At 47.9% G+C, this 27,054-nt stretch overlaps 1 protein-coding gene across 2 annotated transcripts; it reads left to right on the forward strand.

Moving 5' to 3' along the window:
* The first annotated feature begins 89 nt into the window (after positions 1 to 89).
* Positions 90 to 26,485, forward strand: Pofut1 (protein O-fucosyltransferase 1). 2 transcript variants are annotated; one of them, XM_032904469.1, is made up of 7 exons: positions 90 to 309; positions 2,059 to 2,180; positions 5,762 to 5,944; positions 6,965 to 7,077; positions 16,214 to 16,406; positions 17,712 to 17,954; positions 26,259 to 26,485. In XM_032904469.1, exons 1-7 carry the CDS (start codon positions 165 to 167, stop codon positions 26,313 to 26,315), a joined length of 1,056 nt encoding a protein of 351 aa, XP_032760360.1. In that variant the 5' UTR covers positions 90 to 164; the 3' UTR covers positions 26,316 to 26,485. The 2 variants fall into 2 exon arrangements, with proteins under 2 accessions (XP_032760360.1, XP_032760359.1); XM_032904468.1 differs by lacking the exon at positions 26,259 to 26,485 and adding an exon at positions 21,781 to 21,982.
* Positions 26,486 to 27,054: the final 569 nt, after the last annotated feature.

The raw sequence follows: 27,054 nt of genomic DNA on the forward strand, positions 1-27,054 counted from the left end.
GGCGGTGCCGCGGGCTCTCTATGGTCCCGCCCGCCCGCGGGCTAGAGAGGCCCAGCCGGCGCGCGGGCGGCGCGCGGGGAGCGCTGGGAGCGGGGCGGCCACTCGCGCCTCTTCTTTCCCCTCCCCGCCTCCCCGCCGCGGCGCTCTGGGGCTCGGCCGTCGACATGGGCGCCGCCGCGTGGGCACCGTCACACCTGCTGCTGCGGGCGTCTTTTCTGCTTCTGCTGCTGTTGCTGCCGCTGCCGCTCCGCGGGCGGGCGGGGGGCTCCTGGGATCTGGCCGGTTACCTGCTCTACTGTCCCTGCATGGGTAAGGCCTCCTGAACCCTCTGCTTAAACAGAGAAACTGAGGCCGAGGAGGCGGAGCCACTTCTCTGAGGTGCCCAGAGATTTCTCAGGTCCCGGAGAGACCGCCAGAGAGAGAGGCAGGGCGTGCTCTTCCCTGCCCTATTTGCCTGGGTACAGAGGACCCATTGGTGTTCAACTTGCCATTCGACAGATGGGAGAAGTTAAGTGACTCACTCGAAGTCTAATCAGACTTAGATCAGTAAATGGAGCTTGTAGGGCAAGACTTGCCCACACTGTCTCGTGGCAATTCTAGCATTCATTCAGCAAATAATTTATATGGCACCCCCCTCTTTGGGGGGTGTGTGTGTCCCAGGCGCTGTTCTCTGTGCTGGTGGTGAATGAAACAGATAAATCTCATACAAACCTTTATTTATTTTAGGAAGACAGACAATAAAAAGTTTTTTTTAAGTGCGTACAGAATTTGTACAAGATGATTAAAACTGGGGTAATAAAAGATAACAAAGGACTCTTAAGAACCACCAGAGGGTTGCAATTTAAATGCAGTAGTGAACCATCACTATAAAATCCATCCCTTCTCTCACTCCTTCAGTGACTTTCATACCTGACCATGGCCATCATCTGGTGGCCTGACCTTGTAAGATTTGGCCCCACTCTGGTCTTCTCCACACCCCTTCTCCTGTGGCCCTCTGTCTACAGCCACAGTAACCTGCTTTCTGTTCCTCACAAACATAAAGCTCTATGAACTATTCTTCTTGGAACACCTTCCTCTAATTCCTGCTAACTCTTTCTCATCCTTGAAGTCTCAACCTAAGTGTCACCAAAGAGGACTCCACTGACCTCTACTCGTCGTTTCCTTGGTCTCGATGTCACCAAACCTTTTTACTTTTTTTTCTTGCAATCATCAAAATCTATCCTAATGCATTTGTTTTCATGTTTAGTGTCTCCTAACCCAAACTGGAGCGGAATGCCTTGAGGGCAGAAACTCTTATTCTTCTGATTTTATATTGTAACATCTAGCATAGTGCCTGGCACATTGCTGCCTTGCGATATTTGTGGAATGGATGCCATATTGATGCTAGCCAAATGTGACTGTGCACAACTTCAGTCCCAGCACTAGAAGCCAGAGGCAGGTGAATTTCTGTGAGTTTAAGGCTAGCCTGATCTACATAGAGAATTCCAGAGTGGCCAGGGCTACATTGTGAGACTCTGGCAAAACAAAACAGAACAAACAAAAAGCCAGATGGACCTTTGTATATGAAGCACTCATGGCCTGAGTAAACAGCCAATGCCAAAAGCCAGAAAATGAAAACAGACATGTACGTAACTGAAGTTAGGGTTATAGCTCAGTGGTAAAAGCATTTACCCAGCATGTCTAAGATCCTAGGTTAAATCCACAGTACATAATATAAATACATAATCTGATTCACAGTTGTAGTGGCGGGGAGATCTTAGCAAATGAAGCATCAGGGTCACCCCCTTCATGTGCAAGTAAGTGGAGACAGGTCAAAGGACACTCCTGGCAAAGATGGCAGGTATAAGGGATTATACAGCATGTTACAGAAAGGACCAGGACCTACAGGGCCTAGAATGGCAAACCCAGAAGTCTAGACTTTGTCTTCGCCAGTGTTACTAGCTCACTTTGGTTACTTGGCCTTCCCCAGTCTTGGATGCACACCTTTGCTGAGCCTGTCATACACCAGGCCTGCCATTAGTGCCCCAGGCCGCTCTACCCACACTGTACCATTTCCAGGGCGCTTTGGGAACCAGGCCGATCACTTCTTGGGCTCTCTGGCATTTGCAAAGCTGCTGAACCGCACCTTGGCTGTACCTCCATGGATTGAGTACCAACATCACAAGCCTCCCTTCACCAACGTGAGTACTTCTGTTGACCTTGGCCCCGTCCACCCTTCCCCAAGCTTGCAGACTTGCTTGACTCCAAGGCCTCTGGGTTTTTCTTCCACTCTGAGCTTGCCCTCTTCTCTACTTGAACTTGTCTTCCTTGAAACAGCAATAAGTAGCTGTTTTTTGCTGATCACCTGTCATGTCCCGGCATTGTCTGAACACTAGACGAGGGTCAGCTCATCTTCTCTAAAGCTAATCCTCGAGGAAACCAAGGTTTAGAGGGGGGAGGTAACTTGGCCAAAGATTGTACAGCCTGTGGGTAGTAGAACTTGAACTCAACCCCAAGGCTGTCTACTTTAAGAGACTGCGTCTTGAAACTAAAGCCTCCATTTCACCCTACCTTATGATATCCTATTGGTCAGGAGCAGGTAACAAGTGCTAGTATCAATTTTAAAAGAGAGCCTGAGGCCTGGGCTAGTTAATAGTGTATCAGAGGCCAATGACCCGGATAACAGTGTAGCCCCTGTGCTGCCTCCTCCCATCAAGGGGCTCCCTTAGCTTATTTGTGTCTTCCAATAGCCCTGTGTTCTATTTGTTCTGTGTTCCCAGAGACCTGGATGTAGGAAATGAATATTTAATGAATTGACTTTAAGTAGTTAGCAAAATTGTACTTAGCATGAACAAAACATTGTATTTCACTCCAACACCTTTCTTGCATAAGTTTAATTTCTCCTTTGCATGTATACATCTTTTTGGAGAGGCTCCCCCCGCCCCTACTCCCCTACCCCTAGTGCTAGTCCCTCGGCTTCCGGGATCCTTGGATCTGACTTGTATGGCTTCACTGATAGATTTAGGTAGTGCTGTCTGTCTGGCTTGCTGGCTTGCTGTATCCTTGCCCTCTTGGCCAGTCGTCATATTGAGTCTCCACTTCTTTGCTTCCTGTGGGTGTCTCAGCCCATCCCAAGTGAGCTCCCTTTCCTAAAGTAAAGTGACCATTCTCACTGAGGTTACCCTGGACTTCAGAATTGCCAAATCAAGGTTCATTTCTCAAGCTGTGTCTCATCTGACCACCCAATGGCTCCTGGTCCTATGCGCCTCTCCTCTTCCTAAACTTCCCTTCTCCCCTGGCTTCCGTGCCATAGCTTATTCCTGTTGCAGTTCTGATCTGGGCAAGGACACATTTTTGCCTTGCTCGGGGCTTCTCTCTTCATCCGCAGTTCTGCTGGTGCACGTCCTTCCTCTGTGGCTCAGGTGAGTCAGCTGAGCCTATCCTTGTAAAGGCTGAGCGCACAGCGCCCGGCACTACACCAGCACTCAGCGACTAGTAGCTGCCGTTGTCACCTTTACCTTGCCTCTCTGTGGGCTCCTGTTGACTGGCATAGCTTTCCCTGTTCTCATTACACCTCCAGTACACCTCTGGTACAGACTCCTCTGACCACACACTCCTACTTCGTACTTCTAGACACTCAAGTCTGCTTAGTTGTCACAGATATCTCCAGTTCAGAACGCTGACTATCTTTGCCCACAAGCCTGTGTCACCATCTACAGTTCCAGTATATCCCATCTCCATTCACCTTGGTACCAAGCTGGGACCCTAGATTCCATCCTGAGTGCTCCTCCTGAATACACTCAGCTCTCAAAGCCCCAGCTTCACCTCCTTTGGCATCTGGTACCTGTCTAGACTATTTCACTCCTCACTTAGATATGTGAGTGGTACATATTAACACTTAATAGGCTGGGTGTGGTGGCTTATGCCTGTAGTTCTGGGACTTGGGAGGCTGAAGTGGAAAGATTGCTTTGAGCTTAAGTCCAACTTGGGCTACATGGGAATATCTCCAGAAATTTTTGAAAATAAGCCTATGTGAGTGAATAGTGCATTCATGAATGGATTCAAGGATCACTACAGTAGCTCCGTGATTCCCTTCCTTCTTCTAACCGTAACCAATCAGTGCATTCTCTCTCCCGTCAGCATAAAGTCTTCAAAAAAGGGGCAAACCTCGCCACGTGGTGATGAAGGCCTCTGAGTCTAGCACTTGGAGGGTGAGGCCAGTTGAAACTACAGACAAGTACCAGGTCCGCTAGGGCTGTCTAGTGAGACCACGTCTCTTGAAAAGTTCCTGTTTAGTTTCAGAAATGCTCTTCTCCACTCCCATACTCCAAGCTTTTGGCTTGAGAGTAAACCGCAGCACAGCAGAGGCCTTGAGAAGTCCTGCTGAGCAAAGAAGCCAGCTTAGAACACACGTGCCGAGCCTCTGCGGTTCTGCAGCCTTTGTACTGCACCTGAACTGTGAGGGTGAGCTTGGGAAACTCCGACCCAACGGTGGACTCCAGAGACTGCTCCACCGTGTTCTAAGAATATGTCTAAATTAATTTTCTTTTTGTTTGGTGGGTTGGGTTTTTTTGGTTTGGTTTGGTTGGTTTGGTTTGGTTTTGCTTTTGTGTGTTTTCTGGTGTGTGAGGGTTTTTTTGTTGTTGTTGTTGTTGTTGTTGTTGTTGTTACTAATGGTGGTAGTATTTTTTGGTTTGGTTTGGTATTTTTTTTCGAGACAGGGTTTCTCTGTGTAGCCCTGGGTATCCTGGAACTGTCTCTATAAACCAAACTTGCCTAGAACTCAGAGGTCCACCTTCCTGTGCCTCCCAAGTACTGGAATTAAAGGTGTATGCCACCACTGCCCAGCCAATTTTTTTTTTTCTGAGACAGTCTCATATAGCCTAGGGTGACTTCAGACTTGCTACAGGTGTGAATGACTTTGAATTCCTGATCCCTCTGCCTCTATCTCCAAAATGCCAGGATTACAGGTATGCACCACACGTGTGATGATGGATCTGACCGTGATCCATGAGCCTGTCTGGCTAGAAGCCGTCCTCATGAACATATTCTCCTTACTACTGCTTCATCATCTCTATTTTCACTTTCTTTTCTTAATTTTATTTTCTGAGATAGAAGTATATAAAGCCCAGGTTGGCCTCAAACTCCTGCTCTTTCACCACCATCTCCAAGTGATTGGATTACTCGCATGCATCACTGTGCATGCCTTTCTTGTTACTTTTCTGTTAGGAAAAGAGAGTGGCGTAGGTAAGGTCATCGAGAAGTGTGCTAACCATGGTCTCTCCTTGGAAGCAACTACCCTCGTGGACTGTATGACATGACCCCTGCTTCTTTCCTGCACTTCCATTGTCACTGAATGTTGCTGTCCACATCTCCTGTAGAAAGTTCCTGAGGCCCCACAGAAAGAGCACATCATCCCGTGGGTAAGGGTGGGCCCCAAGAAGCTGCTCCGAAGCTGCCACTTCACTAGTAGCCATGTACAGAGGGCTCAGTTTCCACATTTGTTCCAACGATCAGTACATCATTGGGCATTTTGAACACCAGAGATTCTGCTGTTTGTTTTTGAGCTGGAAGATAGTCTCTTTCCGTTTGTCTTTGCCCCAGCGTTGGTGTCTGCTTGTGCCTGCTGTAATGGGGATGGAGCCTAACACCTCATCTGCCTCTGAGCTCTATCCAAAGCCCACTACAGGTCTCTCATATCACATAGTCTGGGTCTTGGAGTTTACTGTTTCTAGTAACAAGAATACAGTGGAGACCTGTACCCTTCCTTCTTCTCCTTTAGCTCCACGTGTCTTACCAAAAGTACTTCAAACTGGAGCCTCTCCAAGCCTACCATCGGGTTATCAGCCTGGAGGACTTCATGGAAAAGCTGGCACCCTTTCACTGGCCCCCTGAGAAGCGGGTGGCATACTGCTTTGAGGTGGCAGCCCAGCGAAGTCCTGATAAGAAGACATGTCCCATGAAGGTAGACCCTCTTCTGTGTCCTCTAGGCCCTTGAGATTCCATGGTGGCGATATGTGGGGAGGATGAGGGTTTGTCCGTTTCTGGCACTTGTTAGCGGTGTCTACTGTGCTTCTCTGAGATTTGTTTCTAGCTGGCTCAGAGAGAGTAGGCTGTATGTAATAGCACCTGGGAGCCGAGGTGCTGTCAGAAATAGTACCTGGTGCTCACAGAACAGTCCCATGTGCAGCTGGGTACATATTTACTCCTTTACTCCTCAGACCATGAAGGAGGTGCTGATGACGTCCTTAAAGTATAGAGAAGTCACGGGTGTTACATGGCTTGCTGACTTGCTGTCCACTCCCTTAACTTGAATGTTTTCCCCCTTCTAAGCAGGTAGATGAGGCATTGCCCTGGATACTTAGTAGAAATTTGTGCATTTCTGCTACTTTGTGAATATGATGCACTCCGATTATCTTCTGGGACAAGTGATAGAAAAGACCTAGCTTGTATCCCCCTGTATGGCACTTCCCAGCTGTCTGACCTTGGGCACATATCTACCTTCTATGAGTCTAATTCCATCTTGTAAAGTGGTATGCTGTGTTAGCCTCTTAAAGCTCTAGTTCAGTGGTTCTCAACCTGTGGGTTGCCTTTGAGCAACCCACAGGTTGCTCAATGACCCTTTCACAGGAGTCACCTAAAACCATCACAAAACACAGATATTTACATTATTATTCGTAGCAATAGCAAAATTACAATTAATGAAGTAGCAATGAAAACAGCTTTATGGTGTGGGTCACCCCAAAATGAAGAACTGCATTAAAGTGTTTCAGCATTAGGAAAGTTGAGAACCACTGCTCTAGTTCATACTTCCTGGAGAGATTCCTTCAAACACTGCTGGAAGCCAAAAGAGAAGCTGGAGCCCTTTCCTCAGGCCCTAGCCAAGAGACCATCCTGTAAGAATGCTTTGCCAGGTGTCACACCATCCATCTTCCAAGCTTTTCTCTCTCCAGGTTGAGTAAGCTCTCCACCCCTCTCTCTACAGGAAGGAAATCCTTTTGGGCCATTCTGGGACCAGTTTCATGTGAGTTTCAATAAGTCAGAGTTGTTCACAGGCATTTCCTTCAGCGCCTCCTACAAAGAACAGTGGATCCAGAGGTACTTGGCGGGGATAGCAGTACTGGGTTTAAGAAGGCCTGGGGCTCAGGGCATCCAGCTCCTTCCAAGCCCTTTCTCCTTCTACCCCACCCTCTTGTAAGAGACCAAAGGTACAAGTACTGTGTTCTGTCTGTTGAACTTAGGACCCTGTGCGACCTGTTTCCATCTCATCGCCTGCCCCAAGGTTGAGCAAGAGTTTCTCGGCTGATAAGGGATGTCATAAAAAGAACATTATTCGGTCACATGCATGTCGATTTCCTTCTCCAGGCGTGAGAATCGCTCCCCTTTGTCTCCCTCTTGGCAAGCTGAGACTGGAAGCCTAGAGAACAGCTCAGGTGCAGACTGGCAAGTGATGTCACCCTCATAATGACTAGCTAGGCTTTATTAATTGTGTGCCATAGGCCCTATTTAAAAAATAGGTTAGCAGGACACAGGCATAAGCTGTGAAATATTTATGGAGCGTCTGTCATGTGTGAAACACAGTATTCAGAGGCCAAAGGTATAGGAAAAGGAGGACAGGCCAGACCAAAGGACCTGTGGAGAACCACAGTCTAGTCAGATTGATACACTTGTGAGGGAACCTGTGGTCGATGTTCTAGCATGGCAGGAAAGAGCCTGGGCTTAGACGCAGAGTAATGGGTGCTATAGACCTTGCCTAGCATACATGAGGTCCTGGGTCCACTACCACAAAAGAAGTCAGATTAAAAGCCAAGTATGGTGATGCTCACCTTTAATCACAGTTCTAGGGAGGCAGAGGCAGGCAGATCTCTGAGTTCGAAGCCAGCTTGGTCTACAGAGAGTGTTATAGAACAGCCAGGGCTACACCGAGAAATCCTTATCTTGGGAGGGGCAAAAAGGAGGAGGAAGAAGAAGAAATAAGAAAAGATGATGGTGGTGGTGGTGGTGGTGGTGGTGGTGGTGGTGGTGGTGGTGGTGGTGGTGGTGGTGGTGATGATGATGATGAAGGGGTTAGAGAAGCGTGGGAATTGAAGGTGGTTATGGTACTTGACATTTATAGGCCAGCGGTAGACTTCAATAAGACAGGAGTGAACACTGGCTGGAGTTCAGACCAGCCTTGCTTCTTTCTTGGGAGACAGAAACCATTCTGGGTCTTTGGTTCCAGCTTCCACCTGGGTTCAATGAAATACTTTGTATTTGTTTCCTGTCATAGAAAGTACATGGTGCATAGTAAGCAACCAGTTCAGTGTCATTCACATGCTTTATTTTAATTATATCTATAATAAATTTCACAAATAGCTATTATTAATTTCATCTTGATAATGTTGGGTTAATCTCAGGACCTGACACATGTTGGTAAGCCCTCTGCCACTAACTACCCACTCCTTCAATCCTCAGTTTTACGGTAGGAAGCCTCCTCACACATGGGTTGGTTAATGACGGACCCAAGGTGGTAGAGCTGTTGCACGGACAGCTTGGATCTGCGTGTGAATCTTTGAAATAGTAAGAGCTAGCACATATTTCATGCCTGCGGTATGCCACACTATTCCTAAGTCTTGGCAGGTTTAAACTCAGGATTAATGAGTTTTTGAGATGGAATTGTCATCTAAGACGTACACATAAAACAGTGAAATTGTCCAAGGTCAAGAAGCTTGGAGTAGCGGATCTGTACAAGTCTGACACCAAAAAACAAAACAAAACAAAGCAAAACAAACAGAAAACACCACCATTGCTTTTTTAAGACAGGGCTTTTGCTCGGTAGACCAGGCTTACTTCAAAATCACCACGCAGCCAGGAATGCCCTTGAGCTTCTGATCCTCCTGTTTCCACCTTCCCAGGACGGGTGTACCAGAAAAGTAGAGCCGCTGCTCTGGGCTAACACGGTGCAGTATTAGCTGCTGTGTGGCCTTTTTCCCCAGCTAGTACAGGAGCCACTTAGGCTACTCAGTTGAGAGTCTAATTTCCTTCATTGCTGATCTCAGATAGCATTCTCCCATTTCATCACTTGATGGGTGCCCCCTTCACATCTAAATGACAAGTAGCATTGCATCACTGGAAGGTGGATGGGATAAAGATTTGTCCCTAAAAGCTCTCCTCAGCCTTTTGGCTAAGGTGTACAAGTATAAGATTTGTCCCCACTGAGAAAGTGCCAAGACAAAAATATGTCACCAACACTAAAAGCGACAACCGAAGTAAATCACAAAGAACCACTGTACTGTATCTGATCCTAAGGGACAGAGCTGGGGCAGTGCTCATGCACCACACATCAGCTGGGGAGAATCACAGGCACATGGATTGTTCAGTCATGGTGTATGAACCTACCATGTTGTAAGACCATTGATGGGCTGGAGAGATGGCCCATTGGTTAAGGGCACTGGTCTAGAGGTCCTAAGTTCAATTCCCAGCTACTACATGGTAGGTCACCACCATCTATGCCCCTTCCTTCTGATGCTCCATTCTGTCTTGCTGTCATACATACAAACAGAGCATTCATAAACATAAATAAATCTTGTGAGAACTTAAACTTGTGCCTGATGGTCCAGTTTGGGGGAAAGTTGAAGATATAAAGAGGTAGTGTGAAGGAGGCAGAGCTCTCTAGGAGCAGTTGCTGATTCGCAAACATTGTTGTAGATCCTAGAGATACAGTAGGCAGATCAGGCTTCTGCTTCGATGGAGCTCAGCATCTACTGGGGGAAGGACCAAGTCAACTTACAGAGAGCAATTGCAGAATGGTAAGGGTGTGAAGGACGTAAGGACACGATGTTTGACTGCAAGCAGTGGGACAGACTGCAAGGATGAGAAGGAACCAGCCCTACTGAGATCTAGAAGTAAATTTCCTCGGTAGAATAGAGGGAAGGTGACTCTTGGTAAGATGTCATGGAGGCCCACAAGCACGGTCCGGGCAGGGGCAGAAGAGCATGTGGTTGCTGTAAACTAAGGAGAAGGTGGGTAGTAACTGACTGCATGGTGAACCATAGCAAAGTGCTCTGGCCTAATAGCGGTGCAGTGGTCACTGCAGTGTCCTGTGGCCATCCATGGGACTAGTCCCGTGCTTAACTGGATAGTTCTTTTGGCCTGGGTTTTTGTTGTTGTTGATGGTGGTGGTTTGGTTTGGTTGTTTTGTTTTAATTTTTCTTATTTTCCATTTTCTTTATAGAGTCTCAACTATACAAAATTCAAATCCAGGTTAACATTTAATTTCTTGGAATTAGTGGTCTAGAATATCCACCACAGACTAGATAGTTAGGGAGTTTTGGGGAGGGTATTTTTGTTTTGGGATTTTTTTTAAATAAACAAATAAATGTCTAAGCATGGTAATTTACACCTATTATTCCTAGGCTCAGAATGCTAAAACGGGAGGACTGGGAGATCAAGGCCAGTCTGGGCTACATAGAAAGTTTAAGGCCACGTTAGGCTACATGAGACCCTGTCTAAAAGCAAAACAGCAAAAAGAAATTTGTTTATAATTCCACTGCTGTAAAGAGCACCATTAGCCCTTCGGTAAATGTATTTGCCTGTCCTGCATTTTTTTTTCTCTAGACACGGTTTCTCTATGTGGTATTCGCTGTCCTAGAACTGGCTCTGTAGAGCGGGCTGGCCTCAAGCTCACAGAGATCCACCTTACTCTGCCTCCCAAGCAGTAGATTAAAGTGTGTGCCACCTCCTCCTGACTTCCCTCCTACACACACACACACACACACACACACCCTTTAACCAAACTTACTATGTTGCTCAAGCTGGTATTGACCTTGTAAACAGTCATGCTAATGAAGTCAATTTCAAACATGAAAATATGAGAGTTCAAAAGAGTGACTAGAATTATATGATGTATATTTATGTTGGAGTTTTCTTTGTTTTTGTGTTTTTAAGACAAATTCTGGCCTGCAACTTACTATGTAGACCAGACAGGCCACTAACTTCCAATGCTCTTCCTGCCTCTGCCTCTGCTGGTGTACAATGTCACACCCATCTCGGTGAGCTTTTTGAAAACCACAGTAAGTGTACAGCTCACTCACATTAACACGTCGCAGTAGGTAACCACTGCAACCCTCTCTCTCCAGAACCTCTTTCCTCTTCTCAACTAGAGATCTGCTTGGTAAGAGCTAATTTCTGCACCCACTTCCCTTGCCCTGGTGTAAGGGATTCTGCTTTCGTATGAATTCTTCCATTCTAGGGACCTCAGGTGATGGATGAACCCTCATGTAGTACTTGCCTGTTTATGTCCAACGTGTTCACTCAGCATACCGTCTTCAAAGTATGTGTTTGAGTCTCACCCCCTTGAAGGCCAAACGGCACAGTTTAATTAGCCACTTATCTGTTTTGTCTCCCACCACATGGGTTTAGAGGATCCTTCCAGCTCTGCTAGTTCTCAGTCTACAAACTTGAGTTCAACAGATAAAGGTGTATGTTTATTTACTTTTGGAAGAATGTGGACCGTTGTGTTGAAATTATCCTTATGTATAAAGAGTAGATGTCTTAGTATGCGCTGTGCTTCCTGTCAACTGACAAAACACCTGAGAGAACAAACCTAAAGAAGGAACAGGTTGTCTTAGCTCAGGGTCTCAAAGGCTTTGGCCCATTCTAATGTGGTTCTGCTACTTCCAAGCTTGTAATAGGGCACAATATTATGGTAGGGAGCAATTGGATTAAGTCAGCTCACAGGGTGAAGCAGAAAGAGCCAGGGAGAAGTTCCAGCAACAAAACAGTACCCTTAAGGGCATTCCCTCAGTGTCCTGCTTTCTCCAACTTAGCCACACCTCCTAGAAGTCCATTCAACTGTGAATCAATCCATCAGTGAATGAATCTGTTTCCAAGGTTGAAAATCTGCTGCTGGGCTCAGTGAACCTCAGGAGTATATCAGTGCCACACTGTGGCTACTGAGGTCCTCTAGGCTCACCACACATTTATAGGGTCAGTAGATAAGTACAGAGGACACAGAGACACAAACAAGGCCGAGACCTGCTCTTAAAGCCTCTGCCATGATAGACACTTTCCCTCCTGCTCTTTGCATGGGAGCTCTGGGTTGGCCTTCAGGGTTTCATAGACTTAGCCCTATAGGCCTTGCCAATCACATATGATCTCTCTGTGTTTGCAGAGAGGCTAAAATCTGGGAGGATGACCAGCAGTATATTATGGTTTAAATATGAAACCCCTTGCAGAGGCTCACATGTTGAAGTCTTGTCCCAACATAGCAATCCCCAGAACTGACTGGAACAGATTCATTCACTAATCAGGTTGGCTGGTAGCATTGGTGGTCAGGTTTTCTTGCAACTGAAGCCCTCTTCCAATTCTCAGACATCACTGAAGGGAGTGAGCAATGGAGTCCTGACCTCTTGTCTGTTGCATGTTGAGTCACAGCTGATGTAGTCCTACTGGGACAGCTTTGTGCTGGCCCACGTCCAAGGCACAGGGATAAACATTCCAAAGCTGAACTCACCAAGGGTCAGTTCCAGGCTCTTTCCAAGAGGACAGGAAGGGCTAAATCCTGATTTATCCTAGTAATTCACCACCCATCAGGTCAGAAAACCTTTTCCTGTGAGAGGCCCCTGAAGTGATGTCTAAAATGAGCTTAGCTTCAGGCCTGGCCCACAGTAAGGTGATCAAGTAATGTTAGTTCTTCCTCCTTCCACTGCCATCATCATGCCCTGGGATTTTTATAGGGCCCCTGATCCCTCACATTCAATTCTAAAAATATTCACAGCACCTGCTGCCAGTGCTAGGGGCTGTGGCTCAGAAAAGCTTCATATTTCTGTATGAGGAGCTGCTCCTTAACTGGACAGGAAAATGAGAGGGGAAGATTTAGGCGTCAAGAACACAGCTAGAAGGACTGGTTAAGAGCACTGGCTGAGCTAGAAATGGTGGCTCCCAGCACTTAGGAGGCAGAGACAGGTAGATAGATCACTGAGTTCAAAGCCAGCCTGGTCTACATAGTGAGTTCCAGGACAGCCAGAGTGAGGCTCAAAAGGGAGGAGGGGAAAGCACCTGCTGCTCTTGCAGGGGACGTAGGTTCAGTTCCCAGCTCCCGTATCAGGCAATTTGCAACTGCCTGTCTAATCTAGTTTCAGGAGACTCAGCACCTTCTGTCTTCCGTAGGCACAGCACACGCACGGTGCAGATACATACACTTGGACACATACACATTTTTAAAACTTAAAAAAAGAGTGAGGCACACTGCCTGAGTGCACACCCTGCTCCACCAGTTCCCAGCCTGTGACTGTGCATGGTATGCAGCCTCCATGTTTCTTTATCAGTAAGATAATGGTAGGCACACTTCCCTTAAAAGGCTCTTGTGGGAATTAAATGAGTTAATATGCAAATAAAGCAGTTGCTTTTCACATAATACAGTCAGTACACTGTTGCCATGTATGCACATATAAACAGAACATTTGAGAGTCCAGCCAGCCAAGCATCCCACAGAGCCAGGCTATAGAGGAACGCTAGCTTGCTGTCCATGGCACAGGCCTCTGACCAATGTGTGGGAAAATCACGGTAAAGGGACTGCTAGGGCAACAAAGATGATAGCTTGTCAGCACGCAGGAGAAGGAGCCGAGCCTGCGAGTGGTGACCCACATGGAGGCATGGAAGGCATTTGCTGAATAATGTGTTTGTGCCGGGGTGGGGTGTGTGTGTGTGTGGCAGGTGAGTTGCAGCTTCGTGGTGTGAGTGGAGAGTTTATTCATTCAACCTGGAAAATGTCAAAAGATGTCAGTCATCATGATCCTGTGATCTCTGGGAGCAATATGGTCCAGTCACCAAACATAGTTTCTTCGTGATTTGGTGTTTGGTTGGTTGGTTGGTTGGTTTGGTTTGGTTTGGTTTTTTGAGACAGTGTTTCTCTGTGTAGCTCTGACTGTCCTGGAACTCAGAGATCCACCAGCCTCTGCCTCCCTGGTGCTGGGGTTAAAGGCCTGCATCACCGCACCAGCATCAAGTTAAACCTTTTAAAAGGTGAACTAGGCTACATGCAGTGTGATGAAGCTGCTCGGCATCATGTCAGACCTTTCTGTACGCCAAGCGCTACTCTAAGGGCTTTACTTACATTAATCTTTTCAATAGCCTATAAATGGATATATTAAGTAGCTTGACTGCGCTGATCATTGCATACAAAACATCACCTTGTAACCCTCAAATACATAGTTGTGCTTTTTAATAGCCTTGTGTGGTAAGACTGTTTTCAGCTCTTACAGACAAGGAAACTAAGCCGTGTGTGTGTGTGTGTGTGTGTGTGTGTGTGTGTGTGTGTGTGTGTGTGTGTGTGTGTGTGTGTGTGTGTGAAACTGACTGTAGGTTGGTTCTTTCCTGCCTTCATGTGGATTTCAGATAACCAAGTGAGATCCTCATGTTCTGTGCAAGTGCTTTAGTGCTTTACCCTCTAAGCTGCCTCACCATTCCTAGATATGCATATTCTTAAACTCCGAAGCACAGTACAGCATTAGCATCTGCTAATGTAGGCTGTGGGCATGTAAGTTATTTTCCACATTTGTTTTAGGGTTTACAATATTCCATGGCGTTTTCTTACATTTTTGTTTTACTTTCACTGTGTGCATTTCTTTAGAAGGGCAGCACACAGAGGACAGCTCACTGGAGTCAATCAGTCAGTTCAGCCCTACCATGTGGGTCCTGGGGATTGAACTCAGGTCACGTGGCTTGGTTGGTACACATCTTTATCCCATGGGATTGTGCCAGCCCTTTTATAATTTTTATTTGGACTATTTTTTTATGTGGTCATAGATCCACATGCACTGTGACAGTTTAAAGAGATCTTGTCGTGTGCTCTTGACTCGGTATCCTAGCCAGGATCTTGACAGTGATGCAATCCTCCTATCTTGTTTAAATTATCCCTTTTTTCTTATACACAGCTGTGTGTATGTGTATGTTCTGTGTGATTTCGTAGGTTCACAGTTAAGATACTGAGTGTTTCTTTTGATGTACATATCTTTATATTGCAAGCGTATTACTATCCCTGCCTTGCTAAACACACACCATCTCTAGCAGCCATTAGCCTCTTTTCCATTTTGCCCATCAAAAGTTTGTAATGGATCCACATGGCTTGTGCTCTGTGGGCATCAGCTTTTCTCACTTAGGGTAATTCTGTTAAGAGCCACGGCTTGTTTGGTAGCCCGTGCTTTTTTGGCAGTGGCAGTTCATGGTGTGGATATGTTAATGTTGCTATTTGATCTGTTTCCAGTTTAGGGCAGCTGGAGTAAGCTGCTATGAACAGCAGTGTACATGTTTGTGTGCGAATGCCGGCTTTTATTTCCCTGGCGGGGTGCTCACACTATTTCACTGGGTCATATTATAAGTGCATGTCTGATTAGCTAACTGCAAACTTTTCCAGAGTGGCCGCACCTAGTTTGTAATACCTCGAAGGGATTTCAGCGGGTAGGGCAGATATTTGGAAGCAGAAGTCTGGAATCAGAAATGTATTCTGAGATCATAGGCAGCAAAGTGCTTTATGTCGCTGGACAAAAGTCTGGGTTGAGCTGAAGAGGATCATGGGTTTACTACTCTTTGCTTACTGAGCCCTCACGTGCGCCAAGCACTGGGTAAGGCAGACAGAAGGCACCGGCTACTGGAGCCTAGTCTAACAGAAGAGAAGATATTTGTGGGAAGGTTGCAGAGAGGATTCTGTGTGGTAGAGAGTCTTGAGAGAGTGTGCTGGGGTTATCTGAAGACCTTTGGTATATCACATGAGGGTAGGGACCATGCTGGTCCTGACATAAACAGTAAGTATTTGCTCTTTATTGAGTGACTGTATTGAGTGGGACCAGCATTGTGTGTGTAAGCAGCTTCATGTCTCAGTCCTGCTGTGTGGGTAAAAGGGCAAGGCAGGGTCCAGACACTCCACCCTGGAATGAATTACCACACCACAGATTGGAAGCCAGCATGATACATTAAATGTTGGAATGTTCTACTGTAAATTTTTAATTGTTAAACAAGCAAAGAAGGTTGTAAATTCCGTGTGGCTGGAACAGTATTGCATATTGTACCTGCTGCCTCCACCAAGGTTTCTTATCAGCCAGTTGAGATTTCACAACCTTTCGTCTCTTGCTTGTTATAGGGGCCTCTCCACAGGGTCTCTGGGGCATGGTGCAATGCCATCCTTTTTCCCGTGGGGGTGGCAGCAGGGCTCTTTTTGCATCCTATCTGACTTCCCCTTGTTCTATCTTATGCCTAGATTTCCTCCAAAGGAGCATCCAGTGCTTGCACTACCGGGGGCCCCAGCCCAATTCCCCGTCCTGGAGGAGCACAGGGAACTCCAGAAGTACATGGTATGGTCAGATGAGATGGTGAGGACAGGAGAGGCCCAGATCAGTACCCACCTCGTCCGGCCCTATGTGGGCATTCATCTGCGCATTGGCTCTGACTGGGTAACTTCCTCTTCCTCTCTCTAGCTGGCATTTGCCTAAGCAGAGCCCAGGCCTGTAGTGATTGGTGGGGAGTCTTAGCTTGGAGCAGAGATAGCTAACTCCACCAAGTCTGGATTTTATCTCATGATCTTGCTGCTGCAGCACAGGTCAGAAGTCTGTATGTGGAGCTCCAGCTGGAGAGCTAGCATTTAACAGCCGCCATTGTACCCTTGTGTCTGCATATGGGTAAACTAGGCATCGAGTCAGATCCCAAACTAGGAGTGCTCTGCCTCGGTTCAGTGGCTGACCTGCAGATCGCTACTAAAAGGGAACTGTGGAGTCCGAGTGGCCCACACCTTTAATCCCGGCACAGTGGGATGCAGAAGCAGGTGGATTTCTGTGAGTTTGAGGCCAGCCTGGTCTACAGAGCAAGTTTTGGGACAGCCAGGAGTACACACAGAAACCCTGCCTTGGGCTGGAGAGAGAGGGGTGGGGGAGAAACTGTGTCAACCAGGCGGGGCTCCTCAGAAGTGCAGGTGTTTTTGTCCTCCCAGAATTTGTGTAGAATACCCCAAGAAGAAAAACACATAGTCATCTCACTAGACGGTAGGTAAGAAAGAGCTCGATAAAAGAGTCAAGTACATGAGAAAAACTCCCGAACTAGCCAGAAATAGCCTGACCCACCTCAGCCAGATAAAGCCTATCTCTCTGGAACCCATAGCAAACATGTGCCTCAGGGGAGTGATCAGAAGTCCCACTCCATCGGGAATCAGATAAGCCTCCCTTATCAGCAGTGCTGAGCTCTACTGAAGTCCCAGATAACAGCGAGAGCAGAAAAATGCTTTTCAACCCCACTCAGAAATAGCCAGGGCTGCTGTTTTACTGTGAGTCCACCCCCAGGCTTCTTTGTAGCCCAGGTTGGCCTCAAACTCACCGTAGCCAAAGCTTTCTTTAAAGCCTCATGATCTTGCCTTCTCTACCTCCCAAGTGCTAAGATTACAGGTCAGCCTCGCCACTCCTAGGTTTCCCCCTAGTGCTATTAATACATATATAGTAGTGGATGGGAATGTAACTCAGTGGGAGGACATTTACCTAACATGCCCTAAGTCCTGGGTTCAGTACATACACACACACACACACACACACACACACACACACACCAGAGAGAGAGAGAGCGAGAGAGAGAGAGAGAGAGAGAGAGAGAGAGCACCCAAACACACACTGGAACACTAGGCTTCTCTGTAGCACTTTTCCATTTACCCATAACTGTGTTGAGGTCCAAGACAGCTGCTTCTCTAACTCTGTACCCTCCCCCGCTCCCTGCAGAAGAATGCCTGTGCCATGTTGAAGGATGGGACTGCAGGGTCACACTTCATGGCTTCCCCTCAGTGTGTGGGCTACAGCCGCAGCACAGCGACTCCCCTCACCACTACCATGTGCCTCCCCGACCTGAAGGAAATCCAACGGGCTGTGAAGCTTTGGGTGAGAGCACTGGATGCCAGGTCGGTCTACATCGCCACAGACTCTGAGAGCTATGTGTCAGAGATCCAGCAGCTCTTCAAAGAGAAGGTGCGCCTGGCCTAGAGGGAACAGAAACTAGAGTCTGCTAAGCCCTGCTCCTATACCTGCTTTGGGCTACTCTGCTTCTTGCCTCTCTGATTCCTAACACACCCTCTATCCACAGCTCAAACATCTCTGAGTTCTCTCTAGTCTTCATTCCACTCCAGGAGCTCATGTATCCCTGCTGGAACATCCTGAGGTCCTTTCTTTGCTTGAGGCACTTTCTAGATCACCCAAGACTAGTGTAGACCTCCTCTTGTGTTCTCTGAGGTTTATCCTGGTGCGTGGACCTCTGGGGCTGTCGCCTGTCTCTCATCACGCTGTCTAGGACAGTGCCTGACACACAGTGCTCATGTTTTGTTGAGTAAGGACATAGTGGACTCTGAAATGGAGTACACAATAGCTGAGAGCATAAGAGCATACTCTGTTTTGGTTTGGCTGTATTTTTGAGACAGGGTGGGTGTCATGTAGCCCAGACTGGCTAAAAAATGCAATCCATAGCTGAGAGTGACCTTGAACTCCTGACTTCTTTCTTGCTTCATCAAAGTGCCAGGTTCCAGGCTTACACCTGTCTCGAGAAGTAGACTTGAAACTTGAATTCTATTCATTCAACAGCCTTGCAAAAAGTTACCTGACCCCTGTGTGCTAATTCCTCATCAGTAGAGTAGAACTGAATAGCACCTGTCTCCAACAACATTTGTAATGATCTGTTTTTGTAAAGAAATGGTGACATTTCCCACTATAAAATAATGCTCAGTAATTTAGCTCTTGCTAGTACCAGAAAGAATGAAGGGGAAGCTCTTTTGTGCTTCGTGACTGTTTTAGGCAGGTACTGCTCAGCAACAGAATTTCCTTGGCGCATGTTTAAGGTCGAGGGACAGCAGGTGAAGAGTGAATGAGCCTCTGTGGTGGCTGAGTGTCTAGTGAGCATTCAGGAGACCAGGTTACCAAGGACCTCAGACGCCAGCAGTCCTAAGAGGAAGGACTCTTAAGGCTGTTAAGGAATTATGTAAAAGTGATTTAAAGTTTGACTAAGGAAATAAATAAGAGAGAATATGTATTTTATTAATTTGAATATTTAAAATCAAGGGGGGAGGCAGACATTGGGATCCACTGACCTTATGTGATGGAGCATCTTTCTGTTCTCTCTTGCTCCACCCCTAAAACATGAGAGATGCCCCAACCAGCAAGTGTGGGGTCAGTGCCTGCTGGTCTGCCCTGCCCATTTCCTAGATAGAAAATCAGCTGAGCGACTTCTCACTCTATCTAGCCCTGCATGCGGTAGATGAGGGGCAGAATTAACTGAGAGGTCCCAGAGCCCGCAGCCAGCGGCTGGAATGACAGAGCTGGTAAATCCAGGGAGTGGGTGGGACTATTTGGGGGCTTTTGGCGGAGATGAAAAGATAGCGTCTTTAGCAGTTCAGAAGCCAGGCTCCTGATGTCAGGAAGCTTGGTGGAACAGCCGCGCACATGCAGGCAGCTCTGCCCACCCTCACCTGCAGGAGCTGAGGCCTGCGGAGAGTCCCAGGGGGTTTTCATGAGCTTTAGGCTGACGCACTTATTAGTTAGGCCTTCAGCCTCTTGCTGTCGCTTACTTCCTGTTCCTGTGCCAGTGTTCCTGCCCTACCCCCACTCCACCTCCACCCCTCAGCCCCACTCTCTGTGGCCCATTGCTCCATCCCCACTCCTCAGCCCCATTTCCCGTGGGCTCACAAAGACTCTCCTCCTCTTCTTGTTGTGTGACATGCGTGTGTGTTATGGCCACACACGTATGCAAATGTGGGGGGTGGGGCAAGAGGGCTACTTCAGGTACTGTTTACCTTTTGTTTTGAACAAGATCTCCTTCTGGCCTGAAATTTACCAAGCGGCCAGGCTGTCTATCCAGCAAGCCCCAGGAACTGCCTCTCTCCTTTTCCAATGCTGGAATTTTGAACATACACACCACTAATCTAGCGTACTTTAAAAAAACAAAAAAAGTCTCACTGTGTAGCTGTGGCTGGCTTTGAACTTAAGATCAGCCTCCCTCTGCTTCCTAAGTGCTGGGGATCAAACTTAGGTCTTTTTGCTTGCAAAGCATCTTTCTGACAGAACGCTTCACCAGGCCGGCCCACCCCCCATCTTTGTTCAGAGCAAAGCCTCACACCATTAAGCTAGGACCTCAGTGAATGAGATGTGGTCCTACCTTCAGGGTCACAGGACCCAGAACTGGGAAAGACGGGGTGAGCAAGGGCACTGACCTAGTAGGCAGTAAGGAGGGCTTCCCCAAAGTGTGTAAAGAGAGGTTCACCCCCATGTCTTAGTTAGGGTTACTAGTGCCATGATAAAACACTGTGGCTAAAAGTAAACGTGGGGAGGAAAGGGTTAGGGTTCCAAATCTCTGTTCATCATTGAAGGACATCAGAACAAAAAATCAAAACAGAGTAGGAACCTGGAGGCAGGAGCAGATGCAGAGGCCATAGAAGGGTCCTGCTTACTGGCTTGTTCCTCATGGGTTGCTCAGCCTGCTTTTTTATTAGAACCCAGGACCACCAGCCCAGCCACAATGGGCTGGTCCTCCACACATCAGTCCCTAATTAAGAAAATGGTCTAGGACTAGAGAGATGGCTCTGCGGTTAGGAGCACTGACTGCTCTTCCAGAGGTCCTGAGTCCAATTCCTAGCAACCACATGGTGGCTCACAACCATCTGCGATGGGATCTGATGCCCTCTTCTGGTGTGTCTGAAGACAGCAACAGTGTACTCACATATATAAAATAAATAAATCTTTTCTTTTTCTTTTTCTTTTTTTTTCGGAGCTGGGGACAGAACCTAGGGCTTTGCATTTGCTAGGCAAGTGCTCTACCACTGAGCTAAATCCCCAACCCCAAAATAAATAAATCTTAAAAGAAAAGAGGTCTGCGTTCTTGCCTACAGCCCCAAGGAGACATTTTGGAAATATTTTCTCAACTGAGGCTCCTTCTGCTTTGATGAGTCTAGCTTGTGTCAAGTTGATATAAAACTAGCCAGGATACTCCATAAAGGAATAGTATATGGAAAGAGACTGAGGGAAAGTGGGAGGAAGAGAGCTTGGCAGACTGGAGCTGGAGCTCTAAGGACTGGGTGATGAGAGAGCCACTGAGCTGGCCTCATCAGGTGCACTGCAGATCTGCCATCCTTATCGGAAAGCAGTAGGGCACCTGTAAAGGGTCTGCAGCCGGAGAGCGAGCAGGAGGGTGGGGACATGGGATCTAAGAAGTTTCTTTTGGCTGTTGTGTAGTGACCAGACAGGAGAGACTGTGAGGACAGCAAAAGAGGCCACTGAAGTTGGTCAGGCCCAGGGTGCAGTAGGCCCTCGCAGGAAGTGACAGAGGTCTCAGGGGTGGGTAGACTGACATGGGGCCTGGGAGAGCTGCTGGAAAGAGGAGGGCATCGGGTAGCTAGATAAGATGGCTGCATCCTCCTGCTCCCATGTCCAGCTGAGGGAAGCCAGGGAGACAGCCAGCTTGAAGGGCTTCTTGGGAGGACTGTTTGATGCTGAGGGCCGTGTGCCTTGTGAGCTCATACTGTACACATGAGCACACCTCCAAGCCTGGGCAGCCTTTTGATGACTTGCGAGGGCACTGTAGGTAGGCAGAGGAAGGACAGCAGCAGGAGTGGTGCTGAGGGAGCTGGCCTGGGAGATAGGACTCAGGTGGTCACACTCCAAAAACACTGCCCCAAATCTTCATCCTCTCCACTCTTCTCTTGGTCTGAAACGTCAGTCAGGAGAGGGATGTGGGGGTGTGGCCTATTGGTCTTGGCTCAGCTGGCCTTGGCCTGAGGGACCTGCTGATGATGCTCTTCTCCTTCTCCTACAGGTGAAGGTTGTGAGCCTGAAACCCGAGGTGGCCCAGATCGACCTGTACATCCTCGGTCAGGCTGACCACTTCATTGGAAACTGTGTCTCCTCATTCACTGCCTTCGTGAAGCGGGAGCGGGACCTCCATGGGAGGCCGTCATCCTTCTTTGGCATGGACAGACCCTCCCAGCTTCGGGATGAATTTTGATCCCATCTGGAGTCCCCCCAACCAGACTTGGCTGCTAAGGGTGCTCCTGGGACTGCAAGCTCCTTTCCTCTCCTGTCAGAGATGGAGAAAGTACCAAGGGCTCCCTAGAAGAGAAGGCATTCCATCCCAGGCCTTGGTTCCCATGCTCCATAGCCAGAGCTGCCTTGGGCTGCATGTGCTTCTAGAGAACATGCACACAAAACAGCCCACCTCTAGCCTGGGGCTTTCCCTGCTCCGAGTGGCCTGGAGTGCTCAACTCGCTCTTGAGCAGTTACTTTATAAAAAGGAAGATTTTTTTTAATAGGGTTTCTTGGATGGGAGGTTGGGGGAGGAACAAAGGGGTAAGGTTAAGATGATCTCTTATAGCCCAGGCTGGCCTTGAACTCCAGTCTTCCTGCCTCTACCTCCTAAGTGCTGAGATTACTGATGTCTACCACGACATTCAGCTGATCTCTGTAGTTTTGATGCAAAGCCATGACTACCTGAAAATTCCCCTTTGTTTTTAAAATTCAGTGGAGTCCATTGGCACAGATACCTAAAGTGACCTTATAAATGCAGACAGAGCCAGGGAGCAGGTGGGCCCATTGGCTACTTTTCTGGGATCCCCTAAAGGGCCATCAGACTTCCCCACTGCCAGGCCTGGGCTCCTCTGTTGTGAACACAACAGGCAGCAGTTAGCAGCCCTGTTTTCCAGTGCTCCAGGGACAGGTAACACAGCAGGTGGCCGTGTTCGGGCCTCAGCAGCATCACTGTCCAGTGAGGCTGGCAGGGTGCTCTGAAGGCTGCTGTGTCCAAGACCCTCCCAGCCTCTGCTCTGTGGTCGCAGCCCTCACAGCAGCTATTCCCCAGTACTGCTCACCAGGCCTCTGATGTGTGCACAGAGGCCATGTGAAGCCCCAGCCTGAAGCAGTCTTTGCCCCTCCAGCGAGTGCACCGCCAGCTCGTGTGGTGAGGTCCTTCTGATGCTCCTCTCATTCGTAACAAGTGCATTCTAGGTGACTGAGCGGGTGGTTCTAGGTTCTGCCATGCACAGGGACATTGAGAGGCTGGAGCCCCATCCTAACAGGCATAGTATTTCTTTTTTTTTTTTGTGAGCAAATCCAAATTTATTTTAATGCCATGTCATTCATAGTATTTCTGAAGAGTAGGTGCTGGGACTCTTGTCTGTGCCAAGCCTGCATTCTTTGGGCCAGTCTCTCCCCTGTAAGTGCTGTTGGGTGGGTTATAAGCCTCCCGTCAGCTAGAAACCGTTCTAAACCTGCACTAGAACAAGGCCCCTCTGCGGCCATCTGGGGCTTAAGTGTGTTTATTCCTTGTGCTCCCAGATCAGGCACTGTGCTGGGCCTTACAGGCATCCTCTTCCTTACCTTCCCCTGGTATTATCCTTTTCTTTCTGACAAAAGTGAACGTTCAGAGAAGTGTTCTCCCCGGCAGGGCTGCACAGCTGTGGAGGGTAAGCCAGACCCACTGGGCTCTGTGCTGCCTGCCTCCCAGGACACAGTGTGCACGGAAGGCACTCGGGGAGTGAGGAGCCACCCTGACTGCTGTTGGCGTCTGCTGCCAGTGCTAGTAGGAAGCGACATAAAGAAGAGGAAGCCTTGGGTGGCTATAGTTACAGTTTTATAGATTTTATTCAGGAAATGTTTACTGATCACCTACTGCGTGCTAGGAAGGAGGGTTGCAACAGAGAAAGCCTCAAAGGATCAGGTTTGCAATCAGAGGAAAACAAAGTGTCTATGCTGTGGAAGGGAAGTGCTCTGAAGAAAAGCCAAGGGTACTGGCACAGGGAGGCTATTTTAGAGGAATCATATTAAGGAGTAGAGAGAACGCACTCTGCTAAGGAGGCCGCACATTTCCAGCAGCAAGCATGGCACATGCCAAGGCCCTGAGGCAGGAGTGGGGGCAGCAAGGGAACATCAGTAGATGAGCAGAAAGGTGACATCCCATGGATTCACTTTGTTTGGGACCAAAGAGAGTGTGGCCTGTTTATGAGAACCCTGTCTCGTGCTTAGAGAAGTAGGAGAGGGGGAGTAGAGCAGAGGCCTGTGCTGCCGGTGGGCTGGAGGTGGGAAAAGAGATCACATTTGAGTATATCAAGTTATTTTTGTAATTCAGTCTCTTTTTAAAGATACCAATCTGCATAACCGTGTAACATAGACCATTTAATGTTGTGGGTTTTTTACATAACCACATACCATATTTTCCCTGTATGAAAGTAGCTGAATGGATGCCTTTAATCATGTAATCTTCCACTGAGGGTTTCACAGTTCGTGACCCACCTTCTATGAGGTCATTGCCCAGCTGTTCCTGTTGGGATTTTTTCCAAGACAGGGTTTCTCTGTGCAGCCTGTGCTGTCTTAGAATATTCTGTAGACCAGGCTGGCCTCTAGTTCACAGAGGTCGCCTGCCTCTGTCCCCTGAGTGCTGGCATTACACGAGCGCCACCGTTGCCCAGTTGCTGTTGTGATTTGAAAACTACTGCCTACAAAGACTTTTTTAAATTTAAGATACAAATTATGATAAATTCCCAGAAGTGAATTTGTTCAATACAAGAATGTATATGATAAGAAAATTCAACTATGCTCAAAAATTGTGGATTTAAAAAACTGAGCTCACAGTGTTAACAATTCATTTTACCAGCTAGTTTCATTTATTCCCTACTCCTAGTCTGTCTGGAGACTTGTGTTGTTTGTTTCATTTTGTACTTTGTGGTAGGGTCTCCTCTCGGCCAGTCTGGCCTGGAACTTTTGACGTAGCCCAGGCTTATCATGAAATCCTAGTCCTCCTGTCTCAGCCTTACAAGGCTGTGATTACAGTTGTGACCATCGGTTCCTCCTGAGTCTTTGAATGAATCGCATGGGTGCCCAGGAAAGAGGCAACAGAAGCTGCTGTAGTGAGGAAGGAGGGAGGTTGAGCTCAGGCAGGCCTGTTTTCTCCTCCAAATTCTAGGTGCTGAGGCAGTGGATATCTTCTCTGTGGTGTCCTGCAGCACAAGGCACAGAAAGCCAATCACAGCTGAGCAATCCAAGTAGCTGGAGCCAAAAGCCCCCAGGAACGTGCATCTTTACAAGCTCCTGTAAAAGGCCCAAGGCCTGCGGTGTGGTCACCCAGGGGAGCCACCCTAAATGCAAAATCCCAGTTGAGCCTTTTAGACCTAGCCTGTAATCTCAGCTACTTTGGAGGTTAAAACAGGAGACTCACATTCTAAGCCTACCTGGCAACTTAGGTGAGACTGTCTCAAAATAATAAGGCTTGAAAAAGGAGAAGTATGATTCAGTTAGCGGAATGTTTGCTCACTACAACAGCCCTCAGGAGTACAGGGGAAAGAATCCATCCAGTTACACAGGATGCAGTATCTTGGCCACACTGGCCTGGCAACAGAGCAGGGTCTTGTGCACTAGCTTGCATTCTGTTTTGGCTGGTTTTTGTCAACTTGACACAAACGACTCATCTGAGAAGAGAGAGCCTCAGTGGAGAAAATGCCCCTATCAGATTGTCCTGTAGGCAAGTCTGAGGGGTATTTTCTTGATTGGTAATTAGTAAAGCTGGGTGGGGTGTCACCTTTAATCCCAGAACTGGGCAGGCAGAGACAGGCAGAGGCTGGACGATCTCTGAGTTCAAGGCCAGCCAGGTCTCTAAATGGTCTGGAGCACACCAGTAAGCAGTGTTCCTCCACAGTCCGCTTCAGTTCCTGATCTGAGTACCTGGCTTGGCCTCCCTTCATAATGGACTACACAAACTGTAAAGTGAAATAAAGCCTTTCTCCCCCACATTGCTTTGGTCGTGGTATTTATCACAGCAGCAGAAAGCAAACAGATTCCAAGCCTGGTGTGCTTCCCCAGGATCATCCATTCTCAACCCCTGAGTTTCACAGCTGAAGAGGAGACAGTGGTAAAGTGGAAACTTCTAGTTCTTTGGAAAGTCAGTTATGTCAAATGATGTTTTGCTAGGGCACCCAGGTGAAAGGATGTTTTACTAAAGCAAACTCATAAAAGAATGTTTTCCTGAAGCAGACACAGGGGAAAGGATGTTTAATGAAGGAGTGTAAGTGTGGCCTCACAGTGGGAGACCAGCACTGAGCCTTGGTTTGGTTTGCTCCACCTTGCTATTCTTCACTAAAGACACGCATGTATTGGTTCACCTTACACAATGTTGTGGAGCTCAACTTGTGGTAATGCTGCCTTCGAGAGAGAAACTCACCCAAGAACTGTTCCTGAGGTTCCCGTGGCAGCTTACCCTTTCCGGAGCCTTGCCTCAGGCCAGTTGGTGAACCTGGTCATTTCTTCCGGGTTGAACTACAGCTGCCCAGTGTCTGCTTGCTGAGAGGACCGGGCTGCAGCTGCTGAATTGTATTTGGTGTTTGCAACTGGACTGAACTACTGAGAAAGAAGATCGAGCTCGCCCCTAAAGAACTATTGCTGAACGGGTCCACTTCCCCCATATCCTAATAACTTTTCCACTACCTCTGCTAGGTGGTGGGCTAGAAGAGAAATTGAACCCTTATTAAAAGTAGATTTGAAGAAAAAATATGCCTACACAGTGTTCTGAGTGGGCCAGGGCTTTGTCAACCAACAAGTTCTTTGTCTCTCACTGTCCCCTCCACCCTCTGAGCTTTACTCCCAGAAGCCTAATCCTCTGGAGGCAGGAGGGCCTTCCTCCCAACTAGACTAAGCTCTCAGGTTCCTGTTGGCTTTCTGGCAACAGCTGGGAGAGATGGTCTCACCCTGAGCAAACACTGGGAAAGCACAAACTTCTGGAAGGCAGTGCCCAGCAAGACTGACCCACCCCTAGGACTGCTTCAACCCCTACGAAGGCCCTCCGTCTCCCCAGGCGTTTCACACCGTCCTTTACTTGTCTGGCTGCTTTGCCCACTGCTCACAGTTGAAGAAACGGCTTCAGAAAGGGCGAGCGGCCCTATGGACTGGCGTGCGCTGTTCTCACCAAGCATCCTCGGCGTGTTGGCTCCAAATGCAATTTCAGTTCTGGTGATGACCCGGCAGGGCAGAGTGAAGTGAGGTCACATGCAGGCTTAACAGGTTGGGGCGGCATTAATATGGATAGTTTTTGTTAAAAATAAATTCAATC

This window comes from Rattus rattus, chromosome 5 (genome assembly GCF_011064425.1).
Source record: "Rattus rattus isolate New Zealand chromosome 5, Rrattus_CSIRO_v1, whole genome shotgun sequence".
In the NCBI taxonomy this organism is placed as follows: domain Eukaryota; kingdom Metazoa; phylum Chordata; class Mammalia; order Rodentia; family Muridae; genus Rattus; species Rattus rattus.